The sequence below is a fragment of the Halichondria panicea genome, chromosome 9 (genome assembly GCF_963675165.1).
Source record: "Halichondria panicea chromosome 9, odHalPani1.1, whole genome shotgun sequence".
In the NCBI taxonomy this organism is placed as follows: Eukaryota; Metazoa; Porifera; class Demospongiae; order Suberitida; family Halichondriidae; genus Halichondria; species Halichondria panicea.
This window is the reverse complement of record NC_087385.1, coordinates 1,353,767-1,371,735: the sequence shown is the minus strand read 5'-3', so window position 1 is coordinate 1,371,735 and position 17,969 is coordinate 1,353,767. Positions and strand designations below refer to the sequence as shown.

Here is a 17,969-nt window from a genome sequence, read left to right as displayed (position 1 = left end):
TACAAGCAGTAATGCACACTCCCGTACCTTTGTTGATCTGCTCTACAGAATAGCCTAAACACAGCATTCCAGACTCTCACATACCAATGTGGTCGCTCGCTCTAACTGTCCCATTAACTATTGCAACAGTGTGTGTAATAATTACTAATGGAAACTATCTGATGATCTTGGTCAAAGGGTGGTTCAAACCACTTTTGATTCATCTTAAATCGCTTTTTCACTTGTGTGGTAACTATGTTGTGTGTATACAGTGTTCATGAATGAAAACTCACAAAATTCAGTCTCACATGTTTAGTCTAGTTTACTAGCTCAATTATTATTTGTTTTCTCTCTCTCTCTCTTTGACTTTAGTTTGAGTGTGAGTTTCGGAGGTTCAGTGTCGATCGTAAGCAGACCAACAGTTTCGAGGGGCTACACTTACAAGTCAAGAATTCTCTCCACCTTCCCTCTGACATGCCATTCACCATCTCCTACACTGACCCCAGAAACAATGACCTCCTTCCCATCACAAACTCAGAGAACATGAGTCGGGCCTTCACCACAGCCATGCCTATGCTCAGGCTGTTTGTCTACAGGAAAGAAGGTCAGTACATACAGTATGTGTCTCTTACATGTATGCTTCTGTATACAGTATATTTTAGCTACTACAACGAAATACAATGTTGTGTGTAGTGGTTACATGTATGTATGTGTGTGTGGTACTGCCTGCTGTACAACAGTGTCACTGTAATCGAGAGTTCTCCTGTAACCTTGACTTAAGAGTATGTGTTTGATTCTCTAGACTTGTATGATATGCTCATCAGCCTATATTAAGTGATTTTAAGTTTATTGTTATACCTAGGACAAGTTTCACTTCTTGCTATGACTTCCTACAAGTGTGCCACCTTTTCACAAACATTCCTAGTTAGTGTTTCAGTTTACTTAAGTGTCACGATTAATCTTCGACTGACTCTGTGCTCTATTTTTGTGCCCATAATTATGCAGACCTTATGTTGGAAGACATGACTCTCAGAGCCAAGAAACAAAAGCGGGGTGTGGTCCCATCAGAAGCGTCCAAAAACATCAGTGGTCCGATAGATTTCAGAGTTGTCTCGTCGATTGTCGATGCTGACCTACTACCTGACACTGTTCGAAGAGTCAAGCTACTCAAACACTCTTCAGATCGGCCTTTAGGCTTCTATATCCGAGACGGCACAAGTCTTCATGTAACTCCCTATGGAATAGAGAAAGTGCCCGGCATTTTCATATCTCGATTGGTACCTGGGGGATTGGCCGAGGGAACAGGACTGTTAGCAGTCAACGATGAAATTTTAGAGGTGAATGCTATCGATGTGATTGGGAAGACACTGGACCAAGTCACAGACATGATGGTTGCCAACAGCCAGAATCTGATTATCACCGTGAAACCAGCCTCAGCCCCTCCCAGTACACCTCGCACTCAGCCACAAGCAAAAAAAAACTCGAAACAAGGGTCAGGGACGTTTGGAAAGTCGGGTCCTCGAAATACGAGTGAGCTACCCTCCATTGGCGCCACTCCTGCCTCTCAGAATAGATTAGACCCAGTGAAACCTGGCCGAAACAGTGCAGACTCGAGTAATTCATCAGATGAGAAACTCAAGTCAACGGACAGGAACTCGCCTCAAGGGGACACTTCATGATTATTGTCATGTGTTTATGTTTTAGTATAATAATATTATTATTTCGTTTTTAGATCTATTATTATACACTCTGTCTCTGTGCTTTTAGCACTTGTTTAATAGTTTCAATGTGAGATTTAACTGAATCGCCCGTATACAAATGCTCTATCAGATATTTAATTTTTATGATCTAATGATTATGATAATTAGCTATTACGTGCACAGTAACTGTAAATGTTTACCAGGAGACTCATAATAGCTGATGAATTTCCACATTTATGATAATCACATGCACTGTGCATGCAGACATGAACCTAATAAGGTTTTTTACTTGACCTTGTTCCCACCAGACAACATGCTTGTTTTAGTTGTTTATAGCTTTCAGACTACAATTGTGGTTTGTACACCTGGTCCCGCAAAAGGAAGTATGGTCAATTATCTCACAATGCTACACACAATCCTAACCATATTAGTGACAAAGAGATCACAAGCTAATGAATGTTCATGATTTTTACAATACAATTTTTTTGCTTCAGTTTTAGTCAAGTTTGCAGTTTAGTATTCATCTCCTTCCTCTTCATCCTCCATATCACCACTGTCGGCACCAACCTCTTCGTAATCTTTCTCGAGAGCAGCAAGATCTTCACGAGCCTCAGAGAACTCACCCTCTTCCATGCCTTCTCCCACATACCAGTGGACAAAGGCGCGCTTGGCATACATCAGATCAAACTTGTGGTCAAGACGAGCCCAGGCCTCAGCAATGGCAGTCGTGTTAGACAGCATACAGACACAGCGTTTCACACTGGCCACATCACCGTTAGGCACAGCAGTAGGAGGTTGGTAGTTGATTCCGACCTTGAAACCAGTGGGACACCAGTCAACAAATTGGATGGTACGCTTGGTCTTAATGTTAGCAATTGCGGCATTCACATCCTTGGGAACAACATCACCACGATAGAGTAGACAGCAGGCCATGTACTTGCCATGACGAGGGTCACACTTCACCATCTGATTGGCAGGCTCGAAACAAGCTGTCGTTATATCAGCAACGGTTAAGTTCTCGTGGTAGGCTTTCTCAGCGGAGATAATGGGGGCATAGGTCACCAGAGGAAAGTGGATTCGAGGATAGGGGACAAGATTGGTCTGGAATTCAGTCAAATCAACATTCAGGGCACCATCAAAGCGTAGTGAAGCTGTGATCGAAGAAACGATTTGTGCCAAAAGCCTGTTCAAGCTGTAATAGCTGGGACGATCAATATCAAGGTTCTTCTTGCAGATCTCGTAGATAGCTTCGTTGTCGACCATGAAAGAACAGTCTGAGTGCTCCAACGTTGTGTGGGTCGTAAGGATTGAGTTGTACGGTTCGACAACAGCAGTCGCAATTTGAGGAGCTGGGTAGACAGAGAATTCGAGCTTGGATTTCTTTCCGTAGTCGACAGAGAGACGCTCCATCACAAGAGAAGCAAAGCCAGAACCAGTACCTCCACCAAACGATCGGAAAATAAGGAATCCTTGAAGGCCAGTGCACTGATCGGCAAGCTTGCGAACTCGATCTAAGGTCTCGTCGACTTTTTCTTTCCCCACGGTGTAGTGGCCACGAGCATAGTTGTTGGCAGCATCTTCTTTGCCAGTGATGAGTTGCTCAGGGTGGAATAGTTGTCGGTAGGTGCCTGTGCGAACTTCATCAATAACACTAGGTTCGAGATCGGCAAAAATAGCACGAGGTACATGCTTTCCTCCACCAGTCTCGCTGAAGAAAGTGTTGAAAGAATCATCACCGCCACCGATAGTCTTGTCAGAAGGCATCAACCCGTCTGGCTGAATGCCATGCTCAAGACAATACAGCTCCCAACAAGCATTTCCCATCTGAACGCCACATTGGCCAACATGGAGAGAGATCACTTCACGCATCTTGATATTTTGATCTGCAAAAACAACAAGGCCACTGTTTATATAATGACGGTTACATTAGATCTATGTACATACCGTAGAGCTGCAGAAACTAAACAGATCCAACAGCTAGAGCCTCCGGCAAGCGACGATTGCAAGGCTAGAAAATGAAGATTTCAGTCAGTGCAGTCACTTATAAATGCAACACAACCCACACACTTCCGCATTAAAATTAATGCGCATGCGTACTGCATGTATGTAGCGTTGTTGTGTCAAGCAAGGGCTGTCATAAGCCGATATTTGTCTAATCATAGATTGAAGAGTTAGGGTTAGGGTTAGGGTTAGGGTTAACTCTTCAATCTATGGTCTAATATAGGGATATTAATTTTTATGTGGAAACAGGGGAATGGTTATGAAGACATGACGTCATAATAAACCGGCATTATAAAAAGCTACACACTGTGCAGAAAGGATTTTGATATAAATTGTTTTTGCACAACTAAAATACAATCAAATAACAGGGCATAGGGTATTATACGTTATAGTACAAAATATAAATTCAGTTTTGAGTTAGTATTCATCCTCCTCTTCATCTTCGTCACCATCTTCTGCAGTGTCGGTACCAACCTCTTCGTAATCTTTCTCGAGAGCAGCAAGATCTTCACGAGCCTCAGAGAACTCTCCCTCTTCCATACCTTCTCCCACATACCAGTGGACGAATGCACGCTTGGCGTACATCAAATCGAACTTGTGGTCAAGACGAGCCCAGGCCTCAGCAATGGCAGTCGTGTTAGACAGCATACAAACAGATCGTTGAACTTTAGCCACATCACCACCAGGGACGGCTGCTGCAGCTTGATAATTGATTCCGACCTTGAAGCCGGTGGGACACCAGTCAACAAATTGGATAGTACGCTTTGCTTTGATGTTAGCAATAGCAGTATTCACATCCTTGGGAACAACATCACCACGATAGAGTAGACAGCAGGCCATGTACTTGCCATGACGAGGGTCGCACTTCACCATCTGACTGGCAGTTTCGAAACATGATGTGGTGATTTCCATCGTTGTTAGAGTTTCGTGATAGGCCTTCTCAGCAGAGATAATGGGGGCATAGGTCACCAAAGGAAAGTGAATTCGAGGGTAGGGGACAAGATTTGTCTGAAATTCGGTCAAATCAACATTCAGAGAGCCATCAAATCGCAGTGAAGCTGTGATTGAAGAAACAACTTGAGCCAAAAGACGATTGAGGCTAGAGTAACTAGGACGATCAATATCAAGGTTCCTCTTGCAGATCTCGTAGATAGCCTCGTTGTCAACCATGAAAGAACAGTCAGCATGCTCCAACGTTGTGTGAGTCGTAAGAATCGAATTGTACGGTTCAACAACAGCAGTGGCAATTTGAGGAGCTGGGTAGACAGAGAATTCGAGCTTGGATTTCTTTCCAAAGTCAACCGAGAGACGCTCCATTAGAAGAGAGGCAAAGCCAGAACCAGTACCTCCACCAAACGATCGGAAAATAAGGAATCCTTGAAGGCCAGTGCACTGATCGGCAAGCTTGCGAACTCGATCTAATGTCTCGTCAACCTTTTCTTTCCCCACAGTGTAGTGGCCACGAGCATAATTGTTGGCAGCATCTTCTTTGCCAGTGATGAGTTGCTCAGGGTGGAAAAGTTTCCGGTAGGTGCCTGTGCGAACTTCATCAATAACACTAGGTTCGAGGTCAATGAAAATAGCACGAGGTACATGCTTTCCTCCACCAGTCTCGCTGAAGAAAGTGTTGAAAGAATCATCACCGCCACCGATAGTCTTGTCAGAAGGCATCAATCCGTCTGGCTGAATGCCATGCTCAAGACAATACAGCTCCCAACAAGCATTTCCCATCTGAACGCCACATTGGCCAACATGGAGAGAGATCACTTCACGCATCTTGATATTTTGATCTGCGAAAGCAACAAGGCCACTGTTTATAATTATAATGACGGTTACATTAGATCTATGTACATACCGTAGAGCTGCAGAAACTAAACAGATCCAACAGCTAGAGCCTCCGGCAAGCGACGATTGCAAGGCTAGAAAATGAAGATTTCAGTCAGTGCAGTCACTTATAAATGCAACACAACCCACACACTTCCGCATTAAGATTAATGCACATGCATACTTGTATGTAGCATTGTTGTGGTCAAGCAAGGGCTGTCATAAGCCGATATTTGTCTAATATAGGGATATTAAGTTTTAGGGAATGGTTATGAAGACATGACGTCATAATAAACCGGCATTATAAAAAGTTACACACTGATTTTGATATAAAATTTTGTTTTTGCACAACTAAAATACAATCAAATAACAGCAGGGCGTTGGGTATTATACGTTATAGTGCAAATTATAAATTCAGTTTTGAGTTAGTATTCATCCTCCTCCTCATCTTCGTCACCATCTTCTGCAGTGTCGGCACCAACCTCTTCGTAATCTTTCTCGAGAGCAGCAAGATCTTCACGAGCCTCAGAGAACTCTCCCTCTTCCATACCTTCTCCCACATACCAGTGGACGAATGCACGCTTGGCGTACATCAAATCGAACTTGTGGTCAAGACGAGCCCAGGCCTCAGCAATGGCAGTCGTGTTAGACAGCATACAAACAGATCGTTGAACTTTAGCCACATCACCGCCAGGGACGGCTGCTGCAGCTTGATAATTAATTCCGACCTTGAAGCCGGTGGGACACCAGTCAACAAATTGGATAGTACGCTTTGCTTTGATGTTAGCAATAGCAGTATTCACATCCTTAGGAACAACATCACCACGATAGAGTAGACAGCAGGCCATGTACTTGCCATGACGAGGGTCGCACTTCACCATCTGATTGGCAGGTTCGAAACATGATGTGGTGATTTCCATCGTTGTTAGAGTTTCGTGATAGGCCTTCTCAGCGGAGATAATGGGGGCATAGGTCACCAAAGGAAAGTGAATTCGAGGGTAGGGGACAAGATTCGTCTGAAATTCGGTCAAATCAACATTCAGAGAGCCATCAAATCGCAGTGAAGCTGTGATTGAAGAAACAACTTGAGCCAAAAGACGATTGAGGCTAGAGTAACTAGGACGATCAATATCAAGGTTCTTCTTGCAGATCTCGTAGATAGCCTCGTTGTCGACCATGAAAGAACAGTCAGCATGCTCCAACGTTGTGTGAGTCGTAAGAATCGAATTGTACGGTTCAACAACAGCAGTGGCAATTTGAGGAGCTGGGTAGACAGAGAATTCGAGCTTGGATTTCTTTCCAAAGTCAACCGAGAGACGCTCCATTAGAAGAGAGGCAAAGCCAGAACCAGTACCTCCACCAAACGATCGGAAAATAAGGAATCCTTGAAGGCCAGTGCACTGATCGGCAAGCTTGCGAACTCGATCTAATGTCTCGTCAACCTTTTCTTTCCCCACAGTGTAGTGGCCACGAGCATAATTGTTGGCAGCATCTTCTTTGCCAGTGATGAGTTGCTCAGGGTGGAAAAGTTGCCGGTAGGTGCCTGTGCGAACTTCATCAATAACACTAGGTTCGAGGTCAACGAAAATAGCACGAGGTACATGCTTTCCTCCACCAGTCTCGCTAAAGAAAGTGTTGAAAGAATCATCACCGCCACCGATGGTCTTGTCAGAAGGCATCAGTCCATCAGGTTGGATTCCATGCTCCAAGCAATACAGTTCCCAGCACGCATTGCCTATCTGAACGCCACACTGGCCAATATGAATGGATATAACCTCACGCATTTTCGATCACTGTACCTGTAAATAGAAGAAGAGTATCAGTACGATATTAAATAAAGATCAACTTACAGGAAAAAATAGTTGCAGGAGAGAGTTTCAAAAAGCCTTCGTTTGCAGGCAACGACTGTAGACTCAGGCTTTACAAATGAGGTTCAACTTCCGCTTAGAAGCTTTTATGCAGCTGAAACCCTACATTAACTTCCTGTATTGCTTCATTCTCTTTCTGCGCATGCCTAACGGACCCCACCTTTGCGGTTCCAAATTTCAATTATAATTATTATACACATGTGCAAATCACGCTTGTGTTTTGTGTTACTTACCTGGATACTGTCTACATAACAAGTGTAAAATCAAACAAGAACATTAATTTTGCATGAGTAATTCCTCATTCACAAAACAGCTTAAATAACTTCCTGCATCAGGTGACTAATATAATATACCTATAGAATTTGTAGAGATCGTTTCTGGTACGTATACTTTAGCTAGTAATCATTGTTAGCTTCTTCAGCATCTTCATCTATACTGTCAGTACCAACCTCTTCATAATCTTTCTCGAGAGCAGCAAGATCTTCACGAGCCTCAGAGAACTCACCCTCTTCCATACCCTCTCCCACATACCAGTGGACAAATGCACGCTTGGCATACATCAAGTCGAACTTGTGGTCAAGACGAGCCCAGGCCTCAGCAATGGCAGTCGTGTTGGACAGCATACAAACAGATCGTTGAACTTTAGCCACATCACCACCAGGGACGGCTGCTGCAGCTTGATAATTAATGCCTACCTTGAAGCCGGTGGGACACCAGTCAACAAATTGAATGGTTCGCTTGGTCTTGATGTTAGAAATAGCAGTATTCACATCTTTGGGAACAACATCACCACGATAGAGTAGACAGCAGGCCATGTACTTGCCATGACGAGGGTCACACTTCACCATCTGATTGGCAGGCTCAAAACAATCATTAGTGATTTCCATCGTAGTTAGAGTTTCGTGGTAGGCCTTCTCAGCGGAGATGATAGGGGAATAGGCAGTCATTGGGAAATGAATGCGTGGATAAGGGACAAGATTTGTCTGAAATTCGTTCAAATCCACATTCAGAGAGCCATCGAAGCGTAGTGAAGCTGTGATTGACGACATAATCTGTGCGAAAAGACGATTGAGATTGACATACGTAGGTCGTTCAATATTAAGGTTTCTCCTGCAAATATCGTAGATAGCCTCATTATCAACCATAAAAGCACAATCAGAATGCTCCAAAGTGGTATGGGTTGTAAGCACAGTATTGTATGGCTCAACAATGGCTGTGGAAATCTGAGGAGCTGGGTAAACAGAAAATTCGAGCTTCGATTTCTTTCCAAAATCGGTAGAGAGACGCTCCATTAGAAGAGAGGCAAAACCAGAACCAGTACCTCCACCAAACGAACGAGAAATGATGAATCCTTGAAGGCCAGTGCACTGATCAGCAAGCTTGCGAACCCTATCTATTGCCTGATCCAAAAGTGTTTTACCCACAGTGTAGTGGCCACGAGCATAGTTGTTGGCAGCATCTTCTTTGCCGGTGATCAGTTGCTCAGGGTGGAAAAGTCGCCGGTAAGTGCCTGTGCGAACTTCATCAATAACGGAGGGTTCAAGATCAACAAAAATTGCACGAGGCACATGCTTTCCGGCACCAGTCTCGCTGAAGAAAGTGTTGAATGAATCGTCTCCATGTCCTACAGTTTTGTCTGAGGGCATAGATCCACCAGGATTAATTCCATGCTCCAGGCAGTACAGCTCCCAGCAAGCATTGCCAACTTGGGATCCACATTGGCCAATATGAATTGAGACTACTTCACGCATCTTTTTGTATTAAGTGCAGTACAACAGCAAATGAAAAATTAATGTAGCATGAGTAGAGAAGAGCTTTTCTGTAGAAGAAGGTACAGTTGCAGTTGCAGTAGCAAAACGTTTTAACTAAGAACTAGAGATCTTAGCCGTTTATATGCTAAAACTCAGAAGGGAATGTGTGACATTCCTGCGTTTATTTGATATGTGCAAACTTACAAGCATCTCCTCTCTCTGATTAGCCTCGATCCTAGCCTCGATTCCAGGCCGCATTAAAATCGGCCTGGAATCGAGGCTACCTCGATCCCTGTGCGTCTCAAGCGGCCTGGAATCGAGGAACGCTACCCTAGATTCATAGATTTGTCGACCCTTTCCAGGAAGCTGATTCAGTAAAGATGAGTTTCTTAGCTAAGTTCAAGAAGAAATCTGGAGCTACTGTGAGCAAGACTCCTGCCACAACAGAGCCCCCTCAACTCCAGCCAGAGGTCCCGGCCACTCAGAAGGAATACACACCGGTATACTCAGCTATGCCCTCTTGTACAATGTTTACTCACCACCCATTTTGTATGAAATAGCCCCCTGAGCCACCAAGTCCTGCTCATGCTGTGGAGATAGACTCCATCTTCACTGGGTTAAAACTCAGCGCACAAGTAGCCTCCAAGGAAGGAGACGAATCACCTTACCTGCAGAGGAACATCTCCCCTCGGCCTGAGGGTACGATATCACGATCTACCTTTATAATAGATACATGCACTATCGACCAAGTATGACATAGAAATTCCCCAAGTTAACAGCCACGTGTTACTTTGCGTACTTGGTGTGTGTCTAGGATCTTAGACCCCTCCCAATGGTTAGAGGGTATAGGTATTACCATACCAACATTATTACACACATTGTACTCATAACACACATTGTACACAACTGTCACTGTATTTATATTTCTACAGACGCTCCCGATGACTCTGAAGACGCCCCCTCATCGTTCTCATTCCTGAAACAGGACCCACCACCTGACCAGAGTCCAGAGGTCGAGAGGTCACCGTTTGGCTTCATCAGTGGCTCACAGGAAACGACACAGGAAGAGCCCTCAGGGTTTTCTTTTATGCAAAAGTCACATGATACTGAACAGGAGTCACGTGATACAAAGCAAGGAACACTTGGCATTGAATCTCAATCACATAACATCGAATCTCACCCACATGTACAACCTCCCGAGATCATCACAGAGCCGCAAGATCCTCCAATCAAGTCACATGATAAAGACACCAAGTCACATGATGTGAAGCAGCATAGTCCAGCAACTAAAACCCCTCAAAAACTCGCCCCCACTTTGGTAAAAAAGAAGAAAAAGAAGAGAGCCGTGCGTCCAGGTCATGCTTCAAAAGAGGAGCCCCACGAAAGTGATTCAATTTCACTGAATAGTCATACCTCTTCTCTGGACAGTTCTCAGTATGATGGTGTCCCAATGTCCCCGGATCGAGTGTTGGACGTCACCCAGTCATGTGACCAGCACGTGGAACAGCTGGTGGATATAGACTCTAACGACCTAATCTCCAGTACAACTGATGAGAAAATATCTCTAACACAGGAGGTACCTAAGGAAATAATGGAACCTTCGAACACAACTCAAGAAGAAAGTAAGGATAAGAAAGATTCAGAAGTTACTGAAGAGGTGGATGATAACACTAAAAGCAAAGACACTACAGGATCAAAGCGAGAGGGTTCAGAAATGGCGGTACAAGATGAAGCCACAACTAAAGCTGCCTCCCCAGATGAGGGCCTGAGTGAAGAGCTGGCTCAAGTGTTCTCTCAGAGGCCCAACTACTCTCTGGAACTGAGTGCCAGAGACACACTCACTGTACTGCTGGAGGGATTTGAGAGTGGACTGGCCGGAATAAGGTATACTGTACATGTACGGTGGATTGAATTGTACAGTGTAGTCTGTTAATTCCTCTAGAGCAGATTTCACAATGTAATTGCTGTAATTATACATGATGTATGTGTACAGTTGATGTTTGTATCACACACTGGCCTACATTGTACATGTAGTCTAACCAGTTCCAGTTGATCTTTACCTTTTATATACCATTTCACCCTCCCCACTCCCCACACCCCACACACACTGTGATGCACACACACACACACACACACACACACACACACACACACACACACACACACACACACACACACACACAGAAGTGGGCAGTCTGTTGAGGAGCTCCGCTCAGCTGTGGCTGATGCCGTCTCCATTGCTCGTGGTCAGGTAGAGAAGAGGAAGTTAGCGGCTGTGCTGAGGAGTCAACAGAGCCAGGCACTCACTGACGAGGACTATGAACTGGCAGAGCAGCTTCATCAGCAGTTGGAGGAGACCAAGCTCACTCAAGAGCACCATATCACAGCCACTGCACTCGAGGCTGTGAGTATGTGTACTGTAATACCTCTCGGCCCTCCAAATATGCGACACCCTCGATCTCAGGCAATTTTCTGACCTCTAAAAGTAGCGACAGCTGTGTTGAAAATTATTTTTTAATGTCGCGTTGTAAATGAAGGTGAATGTAGCCACACCCTAGCCTCAATTCTAGCCCACTGGAAAATACACGTTTTTAAGCAGTTATAAATCGAAGTATGTAGATCTCCAATTAGATGTGACCCATCATGCGACACCAAGTCTTCAACATAATTGTTCAACCTCTAAAAGAAGCGATCTCTAGCTGGCTTTAAAAGTGTTGCCTTAATTAGAGATCTTATGTAGGCATGTAAGGTTTGATTATCCCAACCATCTAGAAGTGAACTCAAATTAGGACACTTTATTAGTCTCTTCGTGGTGTCTATTGAACACACAATGTCATGTTAATTAGTGTGGTATTTAAAAAGCTATTGAAGAATCGCTAGCAGAGTCCACATCGAACTTCAATGGTTGCTTGAGGCTCTGTGATTGTGATTAGTGACTGTGTTCATTGCAACAACTGGATGTTGTGATTGGCATGGCATCCAGTGCAGCCTAATCTGAGGCAGCTGTGTACAAACAATGCAATCCTAAGCCAATCGGAGAGTGGCTTCAATTTTGCTTATCAGCACTTACATTTTCATCTTCAAAATGAATAATTGTTTATAACTACTGTATAGCGGGTAAGTTTCGTGGGGTAAAAAATTCGTTCAACTCGAGAAACGGTAGTTTTTATGAGTAAAAATTTCGTTTAATCTCATGGCTGCACGGCATTCCTACGTTCAGATAAGCCACGCCTACGATAAAATTTCGTGGAGGTCAGCCTGCCCACGAAAATAACGAATATTTTACTCCACGAAAATTACCCGCTATACGGTATATGTATGTGTTTAATAAATATCCACTAGCTACCTCAATGATTACCCCACTGCGTAGGTCAGTCGATGGCTGGTCCAGTGTCAGGAGACTGACGAGAATGAGATCACATTTAGAGGGGATATGCAGTCCAAGATGGCCGCCCTACAGGTGAGCCTTGGTCCTAGTCAAGTACATTAGCTATCCCTTGTATATAACTATCACTATAATGTATGTACAGGAGGAGCAGACGAATGCTTTGGCTCAGCTGGACAAAGAGCACGCTTCACTGATTGCAAAGTGAGAGAATTAAAGCATTTATGATTGTTGGTCTTGTTTGGTTGCTGTACAGTACACTCTGATTGTGAAGTGATGGATGCATGTAGCGGCTTTAATCTAATTTGATCACTGTGTACTTTGATTGCACACCCTCTCTTGTCTCTGTGTACAGAGACAAGATGAAGCTGCAGGCGATGGAGGACACTCTGGAGAGGGAGAAAGGGTGAGGTGGCCATTGTACATGCTATACGTACACCTAATGCTTACCTTACACACGGTGCACTGTTACTGGGACATACATTCCCTACTTTACTGGGACATACATTCCCTACTTTACTGGGACATACATTCCCTACTGTACTATACTGATAATGATACAATGTACACACTGCAACAACAAACCTTGACTTTAGAATAGAGGAGTCAGGAATAGAGGAGTCAGGACATTAATTTTGGCCTCAACATCGAAACACATAATCCTAAACTTACCTTGTTATTACAGTATATACTCTAATGATACTGTACATTATAATTATACTACTTCAGTAGCCTGCACACTCAATGACTACCCCTCCCCCCTGCAGTCATATAGCTCTGGACAGGGAGCACTTGGAGCGACGGGAACATGTGCTGAGTGACGAGGTTCATCGGAGGGCAGTCGACTTCATCTCCAGGAAACACTCGCTAGAGGAAGAGCTCACCACTGTCAAGGTGCGAGTAATGGCTCCGTCTACGTATCTGTGTGGTCACATCATGTTGTTCTATCTATAGTACATTATACTTAAGGGGCCACTCTCTGTTTGTGTACTTTACTGTTCAATAGCTTTATTCAGTAACTGTACTAATTGTTGATGCATTCAGTTTTGACTTAGAGTGAATTACTGTTTACATTAATGTAGGCATCACAATAGACAGTACATATATTATTATCATGGTTCTAAACACGCCATGTTTATAGAGCTAAGGCCTCACCAATACACCCCCCCCCCCAGGATGAGATAGCTAGCCATGTTTATAGAGCTAGGGCCTCACCAATACACCCCCCCCCCCAGGATGAGATAGCTAGTCATGTTTATAGAGCTAAGCTCACCAATACACACCCCCCCCCCCCCCAGGATGAGATAGCTAGCCATGTTTATAAAGCTAAGGCCTCACCAATACACCCCCCCCCAGGATGAGATAGCTAGCCATGTTTATAGAGCTAAGGCCTCACCAATACACCCCCCCCCCCCAAGGATGAGATAGCTAGCCATGTTTATAAAGCTAGGGCCTCACCAATACACCCTCCCCCCAGGATGAGATAGCTAGTCTGGAAGAGAAGCTGGCCTCCCTAAAGGCACAGGAGACCTCTATAATCGGGTTCATCACAGAGCAGGAGGAGAAGATAACCAGTATAGAGGAGGAGCTGGCTACAGAGAAGAGTCAACTGACAGAGGAGATGGACGCCATTGCTGTCAAGGAAGAGGAACACGCCAAACAGCAGGTATGTGTACATGTATGATTTTATATAATAACACACTGTATACTTAGCACCCTCTTGTTTTTTGCTCCTGCTGGTTGAGCTTGTGGTAGCGCTGCATACATATGTACATGTACTACTCTTTATGTGTGTGTGTGTGGGGTGGTGTGGCTCCTGGGGCCTTGCTTTGTCTGGAGTGTGTTGATTGGGTGGCTTGATTTAAGTGCACACTTTTTAGTTGTGTACTCTTATTATGTAAATTATTGTGATGTCTTCCACACTTCTTTTTATTAATTGTGTCTCCACTTATTTGCTACCTCCACAGGAGAAGCTAGTGGAGGAGAAGGCTAGTCTGGCGTGCTCCCACCAGGAGCTGAGCACCTCCAGAGAGGGGCTGGCTAACCTGGTAACACGAGCACAGACCGTGACCGATGAATTCGAGAGGAAAGTGGCGGGACTAAAGAGAGCTAAGGCAGAGACTAATGGTCTGCTCAGTTTGGATGGGGAGGGGAGGACCTTGCTCATACCATCCGACAAACTCACACGGTCAGTATACAGTACCCCATCCAGCACACATACGTAACTACATTTTCAGTGGGTTTATAGGAAAGCGCATGATTGTATAATTACAAAATCATGGTAATTGGCCTTGTGAATGAGTCTTAGAAACTGCAGTAGGTTGTTTTGTGCCTGGACTAATTGAGTGATGAAGTGTAAACTAAGAGTTCTTGTTGGTTAGCACCTGAGTAGAGTGTAGAGTCTGTACCTAGTCATCACCTGATCCTGCTAATGAGGGCTGGTAACATAATGCTGGTGATGTCTGTTACTTAGCACCTCCTGTGAGGCCTCTTTCAGCTGTACATGTGTTAATGGTGCTAGTCTGTATCATGAACAGAGTGTGTTGCTTTAGGCCATCAACATTCCAAGCCTTTAGTTTTGTAAATGGTCTCATCACTAGATCTCCCCACACACACCACCCCACACACACCCCATACCTCCCACACACACACACACACACACACTACTATCTGACTAATGCCTTGTGCTAATTCTAAGAACCAAAATTAGAGGTTAATGATAGTTTGTGCTTGCCACCTATAGAAGAACCACATAGACCCATCCCCATTTTCAGATACTACCACCAAAACCTGGCCCAGACAATACAGGCCTGTACCTTATAAATTAAGCCTCCCCCTCAAGGTCAGATTTAGTTTACACAAGTACACAGCCATGCACAAGCTAAGTTGAAGTATTACAGCAGCCAATATCAATAGTTCTATGATAAGTTCTATACTTTATGTCAGCATTACCTCAAATGTGAATATAGCTTACAATCAACATGGCCCCAAGTGAATAGCTACAATAATTACTCAGTATACTAGTTGTTCTGAATGCAACAGATGAATGGGGAGGGTTGGTGCACCGTTAAAGACTCTTTAACCCATCATTCTCGACTCTCAAGGTCGGGCATCTGTTTGCCCTTTCTACCTGTATGGTTTTGTGCCGTTTGCTCTTTTGTTCTCCCTTTTTTTTTTTGCTTGCCTAACTAGATAGGATAATACAAGGTCTCAAGGATCCACCACTAAGTTTAATATTAGGGCATCAGATGCCAACCTTTTTCAAAGATTAATTTAAGTGAGCATTCCGTTTGAGCTAGTAACGCGAACAGTTGACACAATTTCTCCCACACAAATGATACTTTTTGTATACCCTCAAACACACAGGCTCCTGGAGAGGGTTGGGGAGAGCTCCTCCAGTGTAGACTCACACACACACACACACACACACACACACACACACACACACACACACACACACACACACACACACACAGGCTCTTGGAGAGGGTCGGGGAGAGTTCCTCCAGTGTAGACTCACTGACGAGTGGCGTACTCTCCACTCAGAGTGAGCTCAGTGCCCAGAGGAAGGAGCTCTCTGATCTGGAGGCACAGGTCCCACAACTCAACGATGCTAAGAAGACAGCTGTCACAGGTGAGCTAGTGCATGGCAGTAAATTACAGTAACTGTATAATTTATAGCCTCCTATAATACTAACTCCAGCTGTACTGTAGATATAAATTCATTTTCTCGACTTTCTCTACAGCATAGTATGCATCAGTGGGTAGTCCCAGTGCCTTGGGTTTAGCATCCACTATCACCAGTACCTGTGTACAAAAGCATTTTTTTGTGTAGCTAGGCGTAGGAGGTTGGTTGTAGTGGTAGTAGTCAAGAATTGGTTAGCACCACAGATAACGAAGATCTATGTTAGCACCAACCAGCCACTACCGACCGACCAGTCCATGCATTCTGTTTTTTCTCTCTTGTGGCACAGGTCGTCAGTTCAAGGAGGCTGCAAGGATTGCCAGTGAGGTGAAGACCATCACTGGCCGAGTGGAGGAGGTCAAACAACAAATATCAGACAGTGAGACTAAGTTGGCAGGGCTAAACAAAGAGCTGACTCAGCACAGTGAAGAGTTGGAGGCAGTAAAGAACGAAGCTGATGCTCAAGAAAAAGAAGAAGGTAATACAGTTTACACGTACTGCACACACATGTGTTGTAAAATTTTGATGCTTTAAAACTACCAGATTTCTACCAGCCGATAGTCACTCTCAGTTTGTTTGTTGTTAAAGCGGACTTGAGGATTGGCACCACTTTTGTAGCTTTTGCGTATACATGCATGTATTGGGTACGTACATGTACATCATCTAGTTTTCGTCATTTACAGATAAAGCACATCTGACTGCTTTGCTTGTCAATCTGAGCAAACTTCGAGAGGTGAAAGGTCAACTGGACTCCAGCTCACTGTCAGAAGTGGTGGGACAATGGGTGGAGCTATACAGCTTACTAGCGGACAACTTAGCAGTCAAACATGTCTGGAAATTGAAAGATTTTACACCAGTGCCCTCCGAAGATTCAACAGCGGAACCAACAGTTGAAAAAGTCCCTTTAGAAGAGGTATGTGATTATGGTCATGTGATCATAAGAAGTGTATGTGATTGCACAGTCTGTATATACCGGCTAGCTACCTAACATACGTTATCAAAATTGGGTAATTTTGTTTGAGAACTGAACTTCCATAATTTGCTACCATGTTAGATATTGTGTAGTAAGCTTCTATTACTGCACACTCTATAGGAGCGTACTCCGGGGGTGGGGCGGGAGGAGGTGACCACACCCACTAATGAGGAAATAGCGGTTCTGGAGAAACAGATCGAGGAGGCGTGTGAACTGGAGAACTATGATAAAGCTGGTACATACATCATGTGTGTATAGTGAGCATGACACAGTGTCGGTGTCACTAAGGGCTGTAGTGTAGTCTATAAAACATTGTTCATTCTTGCTTGGGCAGATCAGCTAACACGTGTTGAAACACTTGTTATGGAGACTTTGATTCCCATTACCTGGCTGTACATGTACTATAGAGGGTGGTGGGAGTGACTTATATAGCTATTGTATAGAATTTTGCCTAACGATAAATAAACAGCTGTCTTAGGAGCTACATGAGTGGTATATAAGTAATACACTGAGATGCAAGCTGGTTATGCTGTTGCATTAGGCTAGCTTGTATATAGCTTCGATCAGTTACTTAATTCACCCACATGCACCCACACCCACACACACATGTACACACACACAGCTGAACTGGAGGAGAAACTGACACTATTGAAGGCAGGAGCCAAAACTCAAAACTAGCTACAGTAGCTAGTCTTGTTTAAAACTACATTTATGCATCTCAGTTTGTCGTGAAAACAACATTATTTTTATTATTTTGTGTGATTTTCAATAAATAAGAATTGTTTTACAAAGCTGGAGGCTCA

General features: G+C 44.1%; 6 protein-coding genes across 7 annotated transcripts in view; 2 read left to right on the top strand and 4 right to left on the bottom strand.

Moving 5' to 3' along the window:
- The window catches only part of LOC135340996 (partitioning defective 6 homolog gamma-like), a 53,971-nt gene extending 52,145 nt beyond the window's left edge, over positions 1 to 1,826 (top strand). For both annotated transcript variants that reach the window (XM_064537442.1, XM_064537443.1), the window contains exons 3-4: positions 352 to 583; positions 985 to 1,826. In XM_064537442.1, coding sequence (XP_064393512.1) covers positions 352 to 583; positions 985 to 1,658 — 906 coding nt within the window. In that variant the 3' untranslated portion in view covers positions 1,659 to 1,826. The remainder of the gene's footprint in view (positions 1 to 351; positions 584 to 984) is intronic.
- A 217-nt stretch (positions 1,827 to 2,043) lies between these two features.
- Positions 2,044 to 3,748, bottom strand: LOC135340991 (tubulin alpha chain-like). The gene is made up of 2 exons (XM_064537436.1): positions 3,624 to 3,748; positions 2,044 to 3,562 (listed from the first exon to the last, which is right to left on the bottom strand). The coding sequence occupies exon 2, from the start codon at positions 3,546 to 3,548 to the stop codon at positions 2,193 to 2,195; it is 1,356 nt and encodes a 451-aa protein (XP_064393506.1). The 5' UTR covers positions 3,549 to 3,562; positions 3,624 to 3,748; the 3' UTR covers positions 2,044 to 2,192.
- A 221-nt stretch (positions 3,749 to 3,969) lies between these two features.
- Positions 3,970 to 5,679, bottom strand: LOC135340979 (tubulin alpha-1 chain-like). Its single transcript, XM_064537425.1, has 2 exons — positions 5,536 to 5,679; positions 3,970 to 5,470 (listed from the first exon to the last, which is right to left on the bottom strand). The coding sequence occupies exon 2, from the start codon at positions 5,454 to 5,456 to the stop codon at positions 4,098 to 4,100; it is 1,359 nt and encodes a 452-aa protein (XP_064393495.1). The 5' UTR covers positions 5,457 to 5,470; positions 5,536 to 5,679; the 3' UTR covers positions 3,970 to 4,097.
- A 126-nt stretch (positions 5,680 to 5,805) lies between these two features.
- Positions 5,806 to 7,485, bottom strand: LOC135340980 (tubulin alpha-1C chain-like). Its single transcript, XM_064537426.1, has 2 exons — positions 7,355 to 7,485; positions 5,806 to 7,303 (listed from the first exon to the last, which is right to left on the bottom strand). The coding sequence occupies exon 2, from the start codon at positions 7,286 to 7,288 to the stop codon at positions 5,930 to 5,932; it is 1,359 nt and encodes a 452-aa protein (XP_064393496.1). The 5' UTR covers positions 7,289 to 7,303; positions 7,355 to 7,485; the 3' UTR covers positions 5,806 to 5,929.
- A 139-nt stretch (positions 7,486 to 7,624) lies between these two features.
- LOC135340977 (tubulin alpha-1 chain-like) lies at positions 7,625 to 9,259 on the bottom strand. Its single transcript, XM_064537422.1, has one exon. It carries the CDS (start codon positions 9,121 to 9,123, stop codon positions 7,768 to 7,770), a length of 1,356 nt encoding a protein of 451 aa, XP_064393492.1. The 5' UTR covers positions 9,124 to 9,259; the 3' UTR covers positions 7,625 to 7,767.
- Positions 9,260 to 9,468: 209 nt separating this feature from the next.
- LOC135340973 (golgin subfamily A member 6-like protein 22) lies at positions 9,469 to 17,963 on the top strand. Its single transcript, XM_064537418.1, has 15 exons — positions 9,469 to 9,623; positions 9,684 to 9,822; positions 10,056 to 11,007; positions 11,308 to 11,527; positions 12,494 to 12,583; positions 12,654 to 12,712; positions 12,864 to 12,914; positions 13,276 to 13,402; positions 13,986 to 14,174; positions 14,476 to 14,696; positions 15,985 to 16,142; positions 16,483 to 16,671; positions 16,877 to 17,106; positions 17,287 to 17,401; positions 17,789 to 17,963. The coding sequence occupies exons 1-15, from the start codon at positions 9,504 to 9,506 to the stop codon at positions 17,842 to 17,844; spliced, it is 2,916 nt and encodes a 971-aa protein (XP_064393488.1). The 5' UTR covers positions 9,469 to 9,503; the 3' UTR covers positions 17,845 to 17,963.
- The last annotated feature ends 6 nt before the right edge of the window (positions 17,964 to 17,969 follow it).